Raw genomic sequence first — 19,114 nt, forward strand, 5'->3', positions numbered from 1 at the left:
TCAAGAAGGACTGCCAGGTTGTATAAAACCTCTGCACTGATCCTTGAAGAGAGTATCTTATTTTCTCTAATTTGAGGTATTGCATAACCTCTCTAATCCAGTGGGCATAAGTCGGGGGAAGAGAGTCTTTCCACCTAAACAATATTAATCGTCTGGCTAGCAGAGTGCAAAAAGCCAATACATTACACTTATTGTTACTTAGGTGAGTATCTACTGGCATAACACCAAATAGTGCAATATAAGGCGAATAGTCTAGTGGTACTTCCAGAATTTTAGAAAGGGTATCAAAAATGGACTGCCAAAACTGATATAGCTTTGGGCATGTCCAAAACATATGTAGTAAATTTGCAGGGTATTGTTTGCACCTATCACATGTGGGGTCCAAATTTGGTCTGATTTTAGACAGTCTAACCTTGCTCCAATGAAGTCGGTGTACTATCTTAAATTGCACCACAGAATGCCGTTGACAAACAGAAGAAGTATGTACTCTCCGAATAATTTTCTGCCAGACTTCTTCTGAAATTTGATGGCCCAGATCCTCCTCCCACCTACTTTTGAGATCGTCCAGGGTCCAGATTTTACATTTGGGTTAAAATAGGATGAGGGATGTTAGATGCTTCAGTAATTTTTTTAATCTTGAATTACTCAGTGATATAGCCTAACCATCTGGCAACCCTACTCCCATCTCTAAACCATTTTATATTTTTCACCTTTCAAGCATAATGGATGTTATTTTATTTGGGGGATAAAAGCTTCCTGGATTCTACACCACAAATGACAGTACAGGACAAGACTTAATTCTGGAGCTGGCAATGAGTTAATATCTATTTGCACACAGCTTACTCAAGGAAAAGACTATGTTTTGTTTTAAGGTGTAGTGTTTGTGGTCTGGGTGGTGCGCCATGGGTGGTGCGACATTTAGAAAAGCTTGTAGAACATATTTATTATGTCAGTAAACAAAAAGCTATAAAATCACTTGAAACTTAAACGTAACTGGGTACTGCATAATGGTGCAGACTAACAACAACTAAAAGTGTTTTATTCCGACATTCTACAATAAAATGCCCTGTTATTAAAACCTGTTGAAAAAGATAAACAGTTCAGGGCGCTCGGGTGGTACAGCAGTAAAACACGCTATCACCACCACTGCTGGGATCTCCAGTTGGAATCTCAGCTCTGTTATCGGCCATGCGCAGACTTGATTGGCTTTGTCTGAGTGACTACTAGGGGCAGTTGTAGCCTAGTGGTTAAGGTACTGGACAAGTAATCAAAAGGTCACTGGTTCAAACCCCACCACTGCCAGGTTGCCACTGTTGGACTCTTGAGCAAGGCCCTTAACCCTCAATTGCTTAAACAATATACTGTCACAGTCCTGTAATGCCAAGTTCACTATCTGATTTGCCGGGTCACTGTACAGTTCACACTACACGACTGAATCTTTTGCACTCGGGAGTCTTTTCAGTCGGTGTATATTTCACACTACACGACTGATGGGTGATAGGGGGTTTCACACTACATGATCTATCACCAACTGGAATCGCAGGCGAGCTTCTCTGATCTCCCAAACTAGGTTTTGTCACGAAAACAAACATAAAAAGTGACAAGAGGTTTAATGATACCACGTCCAAAAATGCATGTCAACAAGTAGCAAGAGATCAAAGTTTGTGCTCTGATGTGCAGCGTAAAATCAAGGAGAAAAAATAAATGAATCTGAGTGGTTAATAAATATTTTTGCAATGTTGGTGTTATGTAGAGAATGATAAGGTCAGAAATACTGTAAAACTTGTGTGTGTGCCGGTGTATTCTGATATAAACTATATTAAGCCCCTGTACAGCCACACTCCTCCCCTGCGTTTCTCCTCACACTGTATCCTGTGTTCTCATTGGCTGTTCGACATAGCACTCATTGCCAGTTGTGCAACTCTGATTGAGATATCTGACATGCTAGAAATCTCTTTTCAGTCGGCGAGCCAGTCGGGTCGAGTTGTTGGGTAGTTCACACACAGCGACTGAGAGCCGAGCTTCGATCGCCGAGCGAACGCCGAGTTGCTCCCAAGCCGGCAAATCTAGCACCGACCAGTTGCCGAGCGAAAATCTGGGCAAAGGTCGTGTAGTGTAAACTAGGCATAATTCGCTTTGGATAAATGTAAATGTACCACTGAAGGGATTTCTCATTGCTGTGGCGTTGCGGCCTTTGCTGACTGAACAGAAATGTACCATTTTTGAACAACTATAACATAGACAATAACTTAAATACTCCCATGACTGTTGTTGGTCACTGTGTAAATGTGTGGCTAACTTACATTTTAGCTTTGACAGCTAACGTTAGTAATGGTTGATTGATTAGCCCTGAAAAAAAGGGAAAATTTTCGCTAAAATGTTTGTTTCTATTTTATACAATAACTGACACATTTTTATTTTTTTTGCAAAGATTCAAGAAAATTAACAAACCACAGATTCAGTTACAGCACATAATGACATACTGACGTTAATGTTACACTTTCATGCAGGTAAGAACAGTTATAAAGGCCTAGCTGAAGTGCTGGTGTTATGGTGGGACTGATTGTAACCATGGCTGGATTACTGACCGGGCCAGTGGGGCCAGCGCCCAGGGGCCCTTGAGGTCAGGGGGCCCCGGGGGGGCCCTGGCCCAAAACATTTTGCGATGCCTATCAACATTTATGATACAATATACAGTGTATCACAAAAGTTCACAAAAAGTTAATTATATCTTTTCATGGGACAACACTATAGACATGAAACTTGGATATAACTTAGAGTAGTCAGTGTACAGCTTGTATAGCAGTGTAGATTTACTGTCTTCTGAAAATAACTCAACACACAGCCATTAATGTCTAAATAGCTGGCAACATAAGTGAGTACACCCCACAGTGAACATGTCCAAATTGTGCCCAAATGTGTCGTTGTTCCTCCCTGGTGTCATGTGTCGAGGTCCCAGGTGTAAATGGGGAGCAGGGCTGTTAAATTTGGTGTTTTGGGTACAATTCTCTCATACTGGCCACTGGATATTCAACATGGCACCTCATGGCAAAGAACTCTCTGAAGATGTGAGAAATAGAATTGTTGCTCTCCACAAAGATGGCCTGGGCTATAAGAAGATTGCTAACACCCTGAAACTGAGCTACAGCACGGTGGCCAAGGTCATACAGCGGTTTTCCAGGACAGGTTCCACTCGGAACAGGCTTCGCCAGGGTCGACCAAAGAAGTTGAGTCCACGTGTTCGGCGTCATATCCAGTGCTGCCAGCATTGCTACAGAGGTTGAAGACGTGGGAGGTCAGCCTGTCAGTGCTCAGACCATACGCCGCTCACTGCATCAACTCGGTCTGCATGGTCGTCATCCCAGAAGGAAGCTGACACACAAGAAAGCCAGCAAACAGTTTGCTGAAGACAAGCAGTCCAAGAACATGGATTACTGGAATGCCCTGTGGTCTGACGAGACCAAGATAAACTTGTTTGGCTCAGATGGTGTCCAGCATGTGTGGCGGCGCCCTGGTGAGAAGTACCAAGACAACTGTATCTTGCCTACAGTCAAGCATGGTGGTGGTAGCATCATGGTCTTGGGCTGCATGAGTGTTGCTGGCACTGGGGAGCTGCGGTTCATTGAGGGAAACATGAATTCCAACACGTACTGTGACATTCTGAAACAGAGCATGATCCCCTCCCTTCGAAAACTGGGCCTCATGGCAGTTTTCCAACAGGATAACGACCCCAAACACAACCTCCAAGATGACAACTGCCTTGCTGAGGAAGCTGAAGGTAAAGGTGATGGACTAAACCCAATTGAGCACCTGTGGCGCATCCTCAAGTGGAAGGTGGAGGAGTTCAAGGTGTCTAACATCCACCAGCTCCGTGATGTCATCATGGAGGAGTGGAAGAGGATTCCAGTAGCAACCTGTGCAGCTCTGGTGAATTCCATGCCCAGGAGGGTTAAGGCAGTGCTGGATAATAATGGTGGTCACACAAAATATTGACACTTTGGGCACAATTTGGACATGTTCACTGTGGGGTGTACTCACTTATGTTGCCAGCTATTTAGACATTAATGGCTGTGTGTTGAGTTATTTTCAGAAGACAGTAAATCTACACTGCTATACAAGTTGTACACTGACTACTCTAACTTATATCCAAGTTTTAGTTCTATAGTGTTGTCCCATGAAAAGATATAATAAAATATTTGCAGAAATGTGAGGGGTGTACTCACTTTTGTGATACACTGTATTTTTATTTCCGAGGGCCCTCCATTTTAAGGATCCTCTGACTATTAGGGACTTTGACCCCAGGGCCTCTTGGGGGCCCTAGCCATGCTTTTGGGCCCCTTATGAAAATGGATGAGGCGTTGTGGCACTGCTCTGACTTCGACTTCTGGCTATTAGGGGTCCTAGGAAAGAGGGGGGCATATTTTTAGAGGGCCCTGGTTATGAGAGCCCCTACCAGGGGGCCCTAGAGAAGAGCAGGGCATACCATTAGAGGGCCCTTGATCACGAGGGCCCCTGCTATGGGGCCCTTGACTTCCATAGAAGTCGTTTACCATGGCTCCTTCACTTTCTAGGGACCTACAAATTGCCAGGCAAGCTACCATATTTCATAACAGACGTTTTGTTGCAAATATGCGATTCAGGCCCTTACTTAATGTTTCTGAATTTGTATTGTTTCAAAATTATTATGTTCAATTTCTCTTAAGCACAGAGACACAAATTAATTTAGCAATTTTGCAATTTTTTAAATTTAAGACAAGCAATTTCAAGCAGTTTGAATGCATACACACACACTTAACTGAGCTAGTTGATGTTCTTTTCATGCCTGACAATATGTCCAACAGTGAGCTCACTTTAAAGGCTAACTCACTCGCTGCAGCATATCCTTCAGATCTGAACATGAGCCTGGCAGATGAATTGATACAATACAAATCATTCATAACAGAAAAAGAAAAATGTCCTAGTAAAATGCTCAAAACCATGATAAATTTGAATTTACAGTCAACCTTTCCAAATGTCTACACAGCACTTAGACTTTTTTTGACTGTGCCTATCACAAATTGTGAAGGGGAGCGTTCATTCTCCAAACTGGCTCGTATTAAGAATGAACTCAGGATTAGGATGCGCCAAAACCGCCTGAACTCACTGTCACTTCTGGCCATTGAATCAGATTTGGTCAGACAGCTTAATTTTGATGAATTAGTGGATGACTTTGCAAGAAAGAAGAGTAGAAAGAAACTTATATAAAATAGATTCTTGTGTTAGGGTTAGTTATTGACAGGTTGTTTAATGTATTAATTTATTTATGTTTTTGGAGGGGGTGGGGTGGCCCTGGGCAACTCTTTGCCCAGGGGCCCAGACTATCCTTAATCCGTCCTTGATTGTAACACGTTATTGTTTATAACGTTATACAAAGCTAGTGAGTTAAATGTTTATATTTTTTACATTAGTATATTTGATGGGGGCACTTTAAGCATAACTGAATATTATATTGTGATTACGGCCTTGCAACACAAGGGTCAATTAACTAAAATCAATACTGGTACTTAAATGATTCCCTCAATTGGACAAATCAGTGAGTCATTTATATGAATCATTCTGTGTATTAAAATAAGCGAATCGGATCATTTAAATGTATCGTTTGCACATTCCAGTGAATTCTTGCGGTTTTTTTTCTGACCACGCCCTCAACTCGAATTTCCATTGCCCTTTAATAAACTAGGCTGGGCAGATTTCCCGTTCTCCTTTTCCCTACCTGTTTTAGTTAAAATCCCGCCTCTAGTGTTAGGGTTGGCCGACTCTTACAAAAACTGTCCAATAGACGTTACGATTGTGAAGTGTTGGCCAATCCTAGCTTAGAAGGCGTGCTTGGTTGGAATACGGGTAGGGGAAATACGGCGTATTGTGCGCAGGGTTTTAACGTGCTGACCCGCCTCCACGATTCTGAACACGACAGACTCACCGCTAACTACCGGCTCGGAGCTGAGCTGCTGTCCATCGCGCTCTATAAAGATAAACGGTTTTACTCCAGCTGTAATTAGCTTTGGCAGAAATCTAACAGCAGGTATGTATTTGTTTCAGTGTATGTTGACTGGTGGAACTGAAGCGTGTCAGACTCAGCTAGCCTCTTGGAATAAACCGTACACACGCTGGTTAGGCCTGGTTAGCTCGGATGTGTCAGAAGGGAATGGGGCGGTAGAGGATCTTCAGTGTATCTAAGATTTTTCAGAACGGATGCAGCTCAGGTTTTATAGTTTGTACTAAATTAGCAGCATTATTTAAAGGAAACTGTAGACCCGATCTCTTTATATTAATCTAATAACCCAGGTTATTTTAAACCGCTTGAGAGCTCATGTCCGGCGACACAGCATTTGCTACGTAAGCTAATCTGTTCTGCCCTATAGATAGCTAACTGCTTAGCTGATGACCAGGACATTGTTGAGTGGTATTCTGATTCACTCAAGCCATATATTACAGTATTTAAATCAGCAATATAAACACTAAATACCATACTTACCAAGTGGGATTGCTTTAATTCCTCTCGATATGGTTTGTTGTATTAAAATATTGCAATTTATTAACTTCCTGATACTTAACAATTTAGGTTTTATCAGATGTCAATCCTCTAATTAGACTTGATTTTCAATGTACCAAGGAACTGCTTAGATGTTAAAATGTGTGATTATGTAATCATGTACCGAGTACCAAAAAAAACTGAACAGCCACACACACATTTATTTACTTTTTCTAAAGTTTCTGGATTTTTACTTTTTCTAAAGTAAAGTCCCCCTGGGTTTACTTTGAGCACGTTTTTTCCAACCTCCTAAAGAGGATCAGCCTCAATGCTGCAGTCCAATGTATTTCACCATGTCCATGGCTTGTCCTGCCATGTGTCCTTGAGTGGCACCTGATCCACTGTAACCTTGACCTGGATGAAGCTGGAAGTGAAACTGAAGGAATGAATGTGAAGGCTATTTTTTGTTTTTATAATCTTAGGTTATTTGTCATTATCATGAAATTAATGTTTTCTCACGATTATTTTCCTGGGATGTTGACAATTCATGTGAGATGCTGTAAAAACCCAAATCGGTATACTTCCAAACAAGCTGGGATATTCGAAGAAAGAATTTCATTGTACTATACATCTGTATATGTATATATGGCAAATAAAGGATATCTTATCTTCTCTTAAGTAGCCGGTTTAAGGAATAGACTAACCCAGGCCTTTATCACTGTTGGAAACAACTGTTTAGTGCAACAGAAGCATACTGATCAATCATTTTAATATTAATAATAATAATAGAGAACCATTACTGCAAAAATGATTATCCTCTTGGTGACAATAATCAGATTCCCATTTAGTATTTAAAATATAATATCTGTAAAATATGTTTATAGCTTGTTTAGTCTAACCCACATTATTACACTGCGGCTGTGCTTATATTATAGGATGTCATTCAACAAAAGGGCAAATAAAGCAAAGTCTTGTAATAGTGACACCCATTTTCTGTGACCCAGTGTTGGTAGTGTTGTAATGAAGTGTTCCTTTTCCACTGAGGATAAGACTTCCATATGCACATAGTTACATGTAGCTTAGTCAGTTGGTATTGTAGCTTAAATTTGATTGTGCTATAACTGATTTAATAATAATAGAGTATTTCTGAGCCAGTGAGTCAAGTGGACTGTGGTATTTATAAATGCAACAGATTAGCTCACTAACTGGGTGATGTGTAGCTTTTAATAGCATGCATATTCAGCTCTATTGGTCTTGCCACTATATACACACTTGGAAAAACTCTTGAGAGTGAAAATTATCCTGGCTGTTTTTGTAAAGGATTTTAACTTGGCTTCAACAGAACTTGGCAAATCCTTCAAATACTTATTGTATTGCTCTTGTGTGTATTTCAGTGCAGCTCAGTTTAAGCTGAGAAGAATAGGTTAGGTCACGTAGCCTTCCTGTGCCTGTGATAAGCATGAATAGTCTTGTAGGTGGAGCTGAATGGTGTTGCAAGTGATTGTTCCTACTTTTGATGACAGATTTCATGTTTAATAGAGGAAGCACTTTACATAACATTGATGGGAGAGTGAGGTGGTGACAGTCGCGTGAAAGAAGTTTGTAAACCATTTGGACTTTACCTCAAAAAGTCATTAAAAAAACAAGTGTAAGTACTATGATTTACTGAACACAGTGAATATTGTAAACCTTGTATTTAATAACTGGTAGATCGTCTTGTTGTAGCCAAAACCTTTCCTGTAGCAGCTGACTAGACATGTTCGATGGTGAAGTTTTCAACCCTTTTTATGTTCTACCACAGCGTGTTAACCAGGTTGTATTGTAGACATTGACAGGGTCATTCAAAACACAAATTGCTGTTAATTGGTGTTAATTTATTCCCTACCCTGATCTGTTTTTACATTAAAAAATAATTTATGCATTTTATTTCCCTTTTTCTCCCCCTTTAGCGTGTCCAATTGCCCAATTGCATCATGCTTCCTCTCTGCCTATGCCGATCCCTGCTCTGACCGAGGAGATCGAAGCTAACCCACACCCCCTCCGACACGTGGGCAGCAAGCCGCATGCGTCTTATCACCCACACATTGACGAGTGTTGTGCCACCTAGTGTTGTGTATGGAAAGACACACCCTAAGAGCACTCCTTCCTCATCTCTGTGCAGACGCCTGCAGCCAGCAGAGGTCGTAATTGCACCAGTCTGACAGAGAGAGACCCATATGCAGCTTAGTCCCGCCCACCTGAACAACCGGCCAATCGTTGTTAATGTGTCCGCTCAGCCTTCAGCCAGCAGGGCAGAGCTGAGATTCGATACGATGTATTCGAGATCCCACCCTGGTTGCAGCGTGTTTTTTTTACCGCTGCGCCACCTGAGTGGCCATCTATTACATTTTTTTTATCAAAATGCTAAAAACTTTGCTTGCATTGTTTTCCCCATACAAAGCTTTTCTAACTGTCAAGAGGTTTCTTTGGCCTTGGTAAATGGCAGTATAACGCATTTACTATTGAGATCTTTGTTCACATCTTTCAGCAGTGCACATTATAACATTTACACATTGTGTGAAGAAATAACCCATAGTTTATCACAATTAGGCTAGTTGGTGCATGTTTAAGTTGCCTTGAGGTACAGTGGGGCCAAAAAGTATTTAGTCAGCCACTGATTGTGCAAGTTCTCCTACTTAGAAAGATGAGAGAGGTCTGTAATTTTCATCATAGGTACACTTCAACTATGAGAGACAAAATGAGAGAAAAAAATCCAGGAAATCACATTGTAGGATTATTAAAGAATTTATTTGTAAATTATGGTGAAAAATAAGTATTTGGTCAATAACAAAAGTTCAACTCAATACTTTGTAACATAACCTTTGTTGGCAATGACAGAGGTGAAACGTTTCCTGTAAGTCTTCACCAGGTTTGCACACACTGTAGCTGGTATTTTGGCCCATTCCTCCATGCAGATCTCCTCTAGAGCAGTGATGTTTTGGGGCTGTCGCTGGGCAACACGGACTCCACAAATTTTCTATGGGGTTGAGGTCTGGAGACTGGCTAGGCCACTCCAGGACCTTGAAATGCTTTTTACGGAGCCACTCCTTCGTTGCCCGAGCGGTGTGTTTGGGATCATTGTCATGCTGGAAGACCCAGCCACGTTCCATCTTCAATGCTCTCACTGATGGAAGGAGGTTTTGGCTTAAAATCTCACGATACATGTCCCCGTTCATTCTTCCCTTAACACGGATCAGTCGTCCTGTCCCCTTTGCAGAAAAACAGCCCCAAAGCATGATGTTTCCACCCCCATGCTTCACAGTAGGTATGGTGTTCTTGGGTTTTTCTTCTTCCTCCAAACGCGACGAGTTGAGTTTTTACCAAAAAGTTCCATTTTGGTTTCATCTGACCACATGATATTCTCCCAATCCTCTTCTGGATCATCCATATGCTCTCTGACAAACTTCAGACGGGCCTGGACATGTACTGGCCTAAGCAGGGGGACACGCCTGGCACTGCAGGATTTGAGTCCCTCTCGGCGTAGTGTGTTACTGATGGTAGCCTTTGTTACTTTGGTCCCAGCTCTCTGCAGGTCATTCATCAGGTCCCTCTGTGTAGTTCTGGGATTTTTGCTCACCGTTCTCATGATCATTTTGACCCCACGGGATGAGATCTTGACCCCAAGGGAGATTATCAATGGTCTTGTATGTCTTCCATTTTCTTACAATTGCTCCCACAGTTGATTTATTCACACCAACCTGCTTGCCTATTGTAGATTCACTCTTCCCAGCCTGGTGCAGGTCTACAATTTTCTTCCTGGTGTCCTTCGACAGCTCTTTGGTCTTGGCCATGGTTGAGTTTGGAGTCTGACTGTTTGAGGCTGTGGACAGGTGTCTTTTTTTATACAGATAACGAGGTCAAACAGGTGCCATTAATACAGGTAATGAGTGGAGGACAGAAGAGCTTCTTAAAGAAGAAGTTACAGGTCTGTGAGAGCCAGAAATCTTGCTTGTTTGTTATTGATCAAATACTTATTTTCCACCATAATTTACGAATAAATTCTTTAAAAATCCTACAATGTGATTTCCTGTCATTTTTTTTCTCATTTTGTCTCTCATAGTTGGTGTACCTATGATGAAAATTACACACCTCTCTCATTTTTCTAAGTAGGAGAACTTGCACAATCAGTGGCTGACTAAATACTTTTTGACCCCACTGTACCTCACATGTTTTTGCCAAATTTGGTTGGCTTGGCCAAGTGCCTAGATTTCTCACAGCCAGGTCACTAAATAATATTGTTTATGGGCCTCATTTCCATTGCACAGGATACCCTCACAGCGTTAGAGCAACCTGCTCTCTCAAGCTTTACATTGGAATTGGGCCATGACATTGTAAATACAAAGTTCAGATGACTGTGTTGATAATGTTTGATCTGCCTCTTCCTGCCTTCATATTAAAGAGACAGAAACCTGGAATTGAAAGTCAGTACTGAACGTCTTTACATGCTCACTAATTTGATTGATTATGGCAGTTATCAAAATACAACCCTATTTCCAAAAAAGTTGAAATGTTTTGTAAAATGCAGTAAAAAAGAAGAATCTGTGGTTTGTTAATTCTCTTGAATCTTTATTTAATTAATGAAACCAGAAAGAAAATTTTTTAAATGTTTCTAGGATCAGCTTTATTTTTGCAAATATAAACACATTTAGAATTTGATTCCTGCAATACACTGCAAAAGAGATGTTGACATTGTCTGATTCTCTTGTTTATGCTGCACCATACATTTTTGATAGAAGACAGATCTGGACTGCAGGCAGGCCAGTCAAGCACACATTTTGTGTCTACAAAGCCACACAGTTGTAGAATGTACAGAATGAGGCCTGGCATCGTCTTGCTTAAGTAATCCTGGAAAAAACATTGCCTTGATGGAAGCACATGTATACAATTACAATATATGAATCTGTGTCATACATATGCAAGTCACCATGCCTTACCAACACAGATATTGGCTTTTGCACCTTTCACTGATGACAGTCTGGATAGTCCTTCAGATGTCAATCAATGACATAGGACTGCAGAACTTGATTATTAAATGTGGTAATATAAAGAAACCTGGATTAATTTAAATAATTGTGTGTAGATTATTCTACAGTAACTCACAGCCCTAACTATATACCCCACCCCTGTTTAAAACTAATCCCAAACAGAATGTTCTGCAAGCTGGAGTGGTTCAGAAATAAAAAATCTTGCTCTGCCAAGATTCATAATTTAATGATCAGTACAGTTTAATAATGTGGTTTTAGGATTACCATTGAATTATCTTGTGAACTATGCGGAAATAAGAAGACACAGATGAACTTGGGGATCTGAAACAAATTTTACTAAAGAATTAAAGAATTTACTAAAGAATTTAGAAATTGCATTAGATCTCACATTTAACAAGTAATTTGACTTGAATTACTGCAACTGAGTAAATTCAGGGCATGACTGGTATAATAACATGGTCATTTTATGGGTTTTAAGTATTAAAGGGGGTACAAGACCTCCATTGTGCCTGTGCAAAATACACTTTATTGCTAATAGATCTAAAACTTACGTCTCTTTGTTTTTCTTTATAGAATGGCGTTTGACATGGCTGACTCACAATACCTTCTCATTCTGGCACCTTCACTGGTCATTGTCCTCATGTTTCTCTTCTTCTGGCTCTTCATGAAAGAGACCTCTTACGACGAAGTTCTGGCCCGGCAGAAACGAGACCTAAAGTTGCCACCTGTTAAGACAGATGTGCGCAAAAAGAACGAGAAAAAGAAGAACAAAAAGAAGGAGACCACTGAAACTGGAGGGGGACGAGGTGATGAATTTGAAGAAGATCTTGACTTTGGTGCGCCTGATGTCTCCACTCCAGTTGAGAATGATGATGAGCCTGAGGTGGTGCCTGTAGCAGTGGCAGTCGCTGCCCCTGTACAATCGGAGCCTCCTGCTGGCGTGAGGGAAAGAAAGAAAAAAGAGAAGAAGGCAAAAGCTGCTGCCTTTGCTGTAACAGCTACTGTTTCTTCTCCTGTCATTGCCAAGGAACCAGAGATCAACGGTTCAAAGCCTGTTGTTCACAAGGAGCACCCTCTGCCACTTGCTAAACAGCCTCTACCCCTCACGAAACAACCCAGTCCGGCAAAACCGCAGACCACTCCGCCTGCTCCAGCCGAAACAACTAGCAAGAAGAAAGGCAAGAAGCAGAAGACTGAGAATGGTGAGTAGGTTCTGCTGTTAGAGATAATTTGGGGTTTCAGCTCACGGGTGTGCATTCTCAGTGGCATGCAGGATTACATAGTTACACTGTATACGATGATCTCCCTTGTGGATAATAAACTCATATATCAAGGATAAATTGCAAAAAGAATAGAACACACATCAGAATAATAAATTACACAAAGCGAATCACATTATTGGACAAGAAATGCTGACCTACCTTATGCCGACCCAAATTGTGCAACATGCCAAACACAGCTTACAATAAAACATTTAATCCTGGAACGTATTATTTATGACCGCAAGTGAAACACATCCTAACAGCAAAGACCATGAAGGAACTATCCAACAACACAAAAGCAAAAACACTCCTAAAAATGTACAACTTCACTAAATACAACACAACAGTGAAGAAAATACATATTACAACCTTTCCTGCCATGAACATGGCCCAAGGGCAGACATGGCTTTAAAAGCTAAACACTAAACTAAACTCTAACTTGTGGTGTTGTTGGTACGGATACTTTAGAAAGCTCTAGAAAACTCATCAATGTCTGAAGCAGTTATCTGAGCTTGCTGGTTTTATTCACTTCGGAGTGATAATGAGTTTGGGTATTGCTGCCAAACTGCAACCTGGATTCCATTGATTGCTGTTTTTCTATGCAAACATCTTTTTTTTCTGTTTATTGCTAGATGTACACTTAAAACATTTTATTACATTTGGTTAAATGTTTCTGTATTTGCATCAAACATAAGGTAATAAAGTAGAATATGTACAGGCTAAATATAACTCATTACAATAAAAACTTGTCAGTAAGTGCCATTACATGACATTTAAGTAAGCGAGTGTGTGTCGTTTGGCTAATGCGTTCATTCTGACTCATCTTTCGTCATGTCATTTTCTTGCTTCCTGTTCTCATGTTCTTGAAAGGATGTGAAAAGCGTCAAGAAAATGAAGTGAGGAAATTAATGAAGCAGGTGACATTAAAATGTCTTTGTGAGCCAGTTTAATTTGTCATAGCATTTTTTCATCCCACCTTCCAGTTTTCTATGGTTAGCCAGATACCACCAACTGGATAAGGCGTGATAAATGGCGAAGATGTATTTAATTTAAAGAAACATGCATAAACTTCACCTGTTCACATTCTACTAGTTCTGTTTCTTTTCTTTATTATTTTATTTATTCTTTTTCTCCCAGTTTACCGTTGCCAATTAGTGTTCTGCTACTAAGGACCTCAATCGCGTCAAAGGAGGGTATATTTGCCTGACACATGGTTCCTCCAACCCAGCATGTGCGCAGTACACCAATCCCTCCTTATTCACCCAAAACACAGCTCACGATAAAACATATTCTAATTGAATGCCAGACACACCAGAGAGAGACAACAGCTACACATACCTGGAACTGTTAAAGAAACCCTCAACCAAGAAAACACACGAACAATCCTAAACTTCCTGGCAGAAACGAAAATGAAAACGAAAATATACATGGACAAATAGAAAGAAGAAAAAAATGACTTAAACATCAATCAAGTGTATAAAGTGGCGTAAAAAAAATCAAATAAATAAATAATTCACCCATACTTTGGTGTATTTGTGCACAGAGTCACATGCTCATCTCCACAGTCCTCTACTTCTGTACAGGCACCTTGGGGCTACTAACCAGGGTCCTCACACAGCGTTTTAGTTCGATCTTTTCCCACTCAGCAGACAAACTCAGAGAGTTCAGAATCTCAGCAGTGGTGTGCTTGCAGAAAATCCTGCTGCACCACCTGGACACCCTAGTACTGTTTCTGTTTCGGTGCAGGTTCTGGTAAAACACAGATGTTGAAAAGTTTAGAAACCAAAGTGGCAAAATGCAAATGTGTTTAATGACTTTGGAATTAAGTTTGCATATGCGTGTGTTAATTCCTTAAAACCCAGAGAAGCGGAAATTGGTGCTGTTTTATTTAAAATTTCATGTTATGGCCTACATAGTCTTTTCTATCTGTATTTTAGTACTGATTCTGGTAAAACTGGTTGAAACGTTTCTCATGTGTAGAAAATGGAAGACGTTCAACAGTTTCAGCCTGTACGCAGCAATTGTGTGCTAGTGAGCGTACTCTCTTCAGGAGCTAAAAAGTCTAGCTGTGTTTAATCTAAGCTGATAAACTAGGGAAAGATTGCAGAAGGCAATGTTTCTAATCAAGGTGGTTGGCTTGTTTTGACTTGTGTCTGCATTAGGGTGTGTGTATGTGAATAAGCCAAGTTTGTGCTACCTTAAAGGAAATATTTAGAAACTCATATTGCAACTAGGTAATTTAATGTAGGTTTTAATTTAAATTTACATGTGCAACATTTATTCCTGCAAAGAGTGGTTAATGCTATCAGCATGGTAATACACATTGTTACTTATAACACTAACTAATAACAGACTGCTATGGTTGAATATTTTTACTATAAGATAACTTAGTCAAAGGATTATTGTATTTAGCAAAACTAACAAAAGCCTAATTTGAAACATAGATTAATTATTTTATATTAAATAACTCACTTCATTATACTTTGACATTAATGTCTGCATACTTTAAGTCCCTACAAACCAAGCAACAAAGTCCCTAAATTCAAGTGATTTCTGTTTATTTTTTTATTTTTATATATTTGTTGTTGTTGTTGTTGTTGTTGTTGTTGTTGTTGTTGTTGTTGTTGTTGTTGGTGGTGGTGGTGGTGGTGGTAGAAGAGACAGCTTTAAAACGTTACTTTGAAGCAGATGTCTAGTACCAGTAAAGGTGTGTAAATTGTGGGCAATGCTTCAATACTGCTGCTCGGCTGATTTGATCAGTGTGTCTTTAAGCATGTTAGAAGCAGATACAGTGTCCCAAATTCATTACCATGCCTATTTAGTACCTAATACAGAAACTTTGCTTTATAATAGCCCTGGGTTAGTACATGTTTTAATGTTAATTGGTATGTTTTGGTAGGCTACTGTTTAGGTCTGGGAACACTCAAACATTTTTCCCCCATTATAAATTAATGGTAATTGTTTTTTTTTTTTTGCTTTATGCCATTTCGGAACACTACATTCAGATAGCCGAGGAGACCTGTATAGAAGCTCTATTAAATTTCTAGGTCATGCAGTTGTGTGCAGATTGGAACAGAGCCTGTGGTTTGAGAAATGGCTGTAGGATACCATGTTTGCACTGTATTAAACGTGCATTTACTTATATTGGTGTGGAACAGTTAAAAAAAAAAATTAAGTTGCTTGCTGTTGTCCTTAAAAACAAAAACAAGTTTCTTTTGCTTTGTCACACTATAATTTGAACACAGGATTAGACCTTGAATCTTTTCTATTTTTTGTGGGCCAACTCTTGGAAGGAGTGAAAAATCCTTTACAAACTTGAAAAAAATGTGCTCAAACATGCCTTTATGTGATTTGTCATGTTTTTTTCACAGAAGCAGCTGTGGCTGAGGTAAAGCCTGATCAGTCTCCTGTTTTGGTGAAGAAGGAGGAACCTGTTCTAGCAATTCCCAAAGTGCAGGATGATGCTGCACCTGTTGCTGTTGTACCTGCACCCACCGCCTCCACCGGCAGTGGCAGAAGAAGAAACAAGAAGCAAAAGACAGAGGCTGCTGTTACAGGTAGATTGCTTTTGAAAAATACCTTTTCAGATTGCAGTGGGGAATTGGAATGGTGTGGAATTGTTGTTATGAGAGCAGTTGGACTGTTATTTTGGAGAACGTTAAGTCAGTTATGAGGATGGTACTGTCAGCACAGCATGTGTGATGCTTAAATTTCTCTGTGTGTTTCTGATAGAGATTTTATTACTGAAGAATGAATTTAATAAACATCACTGAATCCTTTTATTTAAAGATTGCAGACAACAGTAATGTGTGTATTACTTTATAACTGGGTTGGGGGATGTGACTAATAGAATATTAGTAAAGTGCAGGGCTCTAGACTAACGTTTTGCACTGGTTGCACTGGTGCACCTAACTTTTTTTCTTAGGTGCACCAGCACAAAAGTTAGGTGCACCCAAATTTTCGACCGCATCACATTTAACACCGCAGTTTTACAGGTTCACTTTTTTTTTTTTTTTTTTTTTTTATCACTGTCCATACAGGCAATATTGACTTGGAAATAACTAACAATCTGGTCAACATGGCCTCGTCTGATGATCTGTTTGCTGCTGCCTGACAATGAAGGGCAGTGGGGAGAGGGGACACTTGGGCAGTGCATTTATCGCGGCATGTAATGTGTTTTATAGATGCATTGGGCTTTTTCAGCCTTTCAATACAAAATGTATTAGAACCGGTCACAAATATACTATTGCCGGCCACTGTCTTCTTTACAGTTAATTATAGTATTACAGACTAATTATAGCACACTTATATGTGTGTATATTTAAAATGATATGTATATGTTTGTGTGTGTGTTAGAGTGTAATCTTAAATGCAGTGCATTATATTATCGGCTTTACTGAATCTTTTACACAGATTCCCAAAATCGCTTGCGGTGCACTCACTGCGTATTTTGACTACATGTATTGTAATATATTTTGGTCTTTTAGTTATTTTTATATTTTACTTAACGAAAATATTGTCGTGTTTTTACTTTCACTATCGCCACACTTTACCGCTAGCATTAGCCCCTTGCTACTGTAGAGGGTCGGCTCACCTAGCCGCTGTCCGGTGGGGATGCTGCGGGTCTTTTGCTGTGCGGTGGTGGAGGTGTGGGAATAAAGGCACACGACAGGGTAGAGTCACTTTAACTGTTTAGTCAGGACTTAAGTGAGCGTTACAACACTTTACACCGCCGAGCTCCAGAACCCGAACTTCCATTCTGGAACATCCGGCGAGTCTCATATACAAAACTAAACTTACTGCAGAACGTCCGAACGCACCTGGTGCTGCATTCTGATTGGCTGAGCTGAATGTCGCTCACATATCACCGCTACAATAATGTCCCGCCCTTCACTATCTCTGATTGGTTTAGACCATGTTATTGGCCTAATGTGTGTCTGTTGTTGTTTTTTTCCCTCGGACGCCTGGTCGCACCGGTGCGACCTGAGATTTTTTTTAGTCGCACCATTGAGAAATTAGGTCGCATGTGCGACCAAATTGGTCGCACTCTAGAGCCCTGAAGTGTCCAACAACATTTATATTAAATCCACTATTTATAGTGCTGTACAAATGCATGGTTGAAGGTGCTATAACACACAGTTTGGTACTTTTTTGTTAAGGATTTTGGTATAATGCTTACCACCCCTGATATATTGGTTAACTTGTTGCCAAATGTGAAGATGTGATCTCATTTATTTGTTCTTTTTTAAACTATGTATAGCCTCATACCATGGGCACTTTGTAAAGAGTGCATTTACATGCACAGACCTATCAGATATAAGAAACCTTTAGTGAAGCCGTTTCATTCTTATAAACTACATTAGGTATAGCAGTTGTCCTGGTTGCTGAGGGGGAGAACCACAGTTCGAATCAGTTGGTTGGGCATCTACACAGACTTGATTGGCTATGTCTGGGGTGGCGTGTGGCCAAACAGCCTAGTCGTTGGGAGGTTCACTTGTCGGTGAACTCTCAGTACCGGTCCCAAGCCCAGATAAAAGGAGGTTTGCTTTCGATTTAAAAACTGTGCCAAATCAAGTATGCGAACCAGATTGATTCACTGTAGCAACCCCTGAAAAATACAGAAGCAGCCGAAAAGCAAAAAATCTACAGCAGTAGACATCTTTAGACTGTGCATCTTAACCCACAATTCGCTTTAGTATGAAATTTGCCTTTTTAAATGGCTGACAAGTTCCATGAACAGGCAGCTGGAAATAAAAGCAGCTATTTTGTTCTGCATGAAATTGCTTGACTAATGCAGTGTCCATAATACACAGATAAGGTATTTGTTGTATGGTACATAAAAAGTAAACAGCTTCAGTACTAAGAACCTTTTGGATTCATATTGCTGGTGGTGTACTGTATTTAAAACATTTGTCATTTGGTTTGTAAATCATTTTTAATTCTTGGGTTTTATTTTAAATATTTTTGTGACAAAATTCTTTGTTAACTATACTATGTGTTAAGCATGAATGGGTTTGTCCATTTGTAGTCAATGAGTCTCTGCTCCAGTCCTCTCCTCCTGTGACCCTGACCGACGCTGCTCCTTCAGCAAACCACCAGAACAGCAAAATTGATGAAGCTCCTGGGCCTGCCTCACCTCCAGCTTCCATTTCTACCAAACAAAGCAAGAAACAAAAGAATGAAACTGACAAAGGTATTTATTAATTAACAGATGAGGTTGACTCACTGCATGTCTGCATTAAATTTAGATTAATATGCTGCCACACCGGCTCTTTGTGGCAGGAAATGAACACGCCTGATTATTACAAACTAGGAAT

At 40.2% G+C, this 19,114-nt stretch overlaps 1 protein-coding gene across 7 annotated transcripts in view; it reads left to right on the top strand.

The window, feature by feature from the left end:
* Window positions 1–5,960: 5,960 nt before the first annotated feature.
* The window catches only part of ktn1 (kinectin 1), a 43,242-nt gene continuing 30,088 nt past the window's right edge, over window positions 5,961–19,114 (top strand). For 5 of the 7 annotated variants that reach the window (XM_063006856.1, XM_063006861.1, XM_063006862.1 and 2 more), the window contains exons 1-4: window positions 5,961–6,061; window positions 12,109–12,737; window positions 16,169–16,354; window positions 18,826–18,990. In XM_063006856.1, coding sequence (XP_062862926.1) covers window positions 12,110–12,737; window positions 16,169–16,354; window positions 18,826–18,990 — 979 coding nt within the window. In that variant the 5' untranslated portion in view covers window positions 5,961–6,061; window position 12,109. The remainder of the gene's footprint in view (window positions 6,062–12,108; window positions 12,738–16,168; window positions 16,355–18,825; window positions 18,991–19,114) is intronic. The other 2 variants (XM_063006857.1, XM_063006858.1) reach the window with 2 other exon arrangements.

The sequence above is a fragment of the Trichomycterus rosablanca genome, chromosome 13 (assembly GCF_030014385.1).
Source record: "Trichomycterus rosablanca isolate fTriRos1 chromosome 13, fTriRos1.hap1, whole genome shotgun sequence".
In the NCBI taxonomy this organism is placed as follows: Eukaryota; Metazoa; Chordata; class Actinopteri; order Siluriformes; family Trichomycteridae; genus Trichomycterus; species Trichomycterus rosablanca.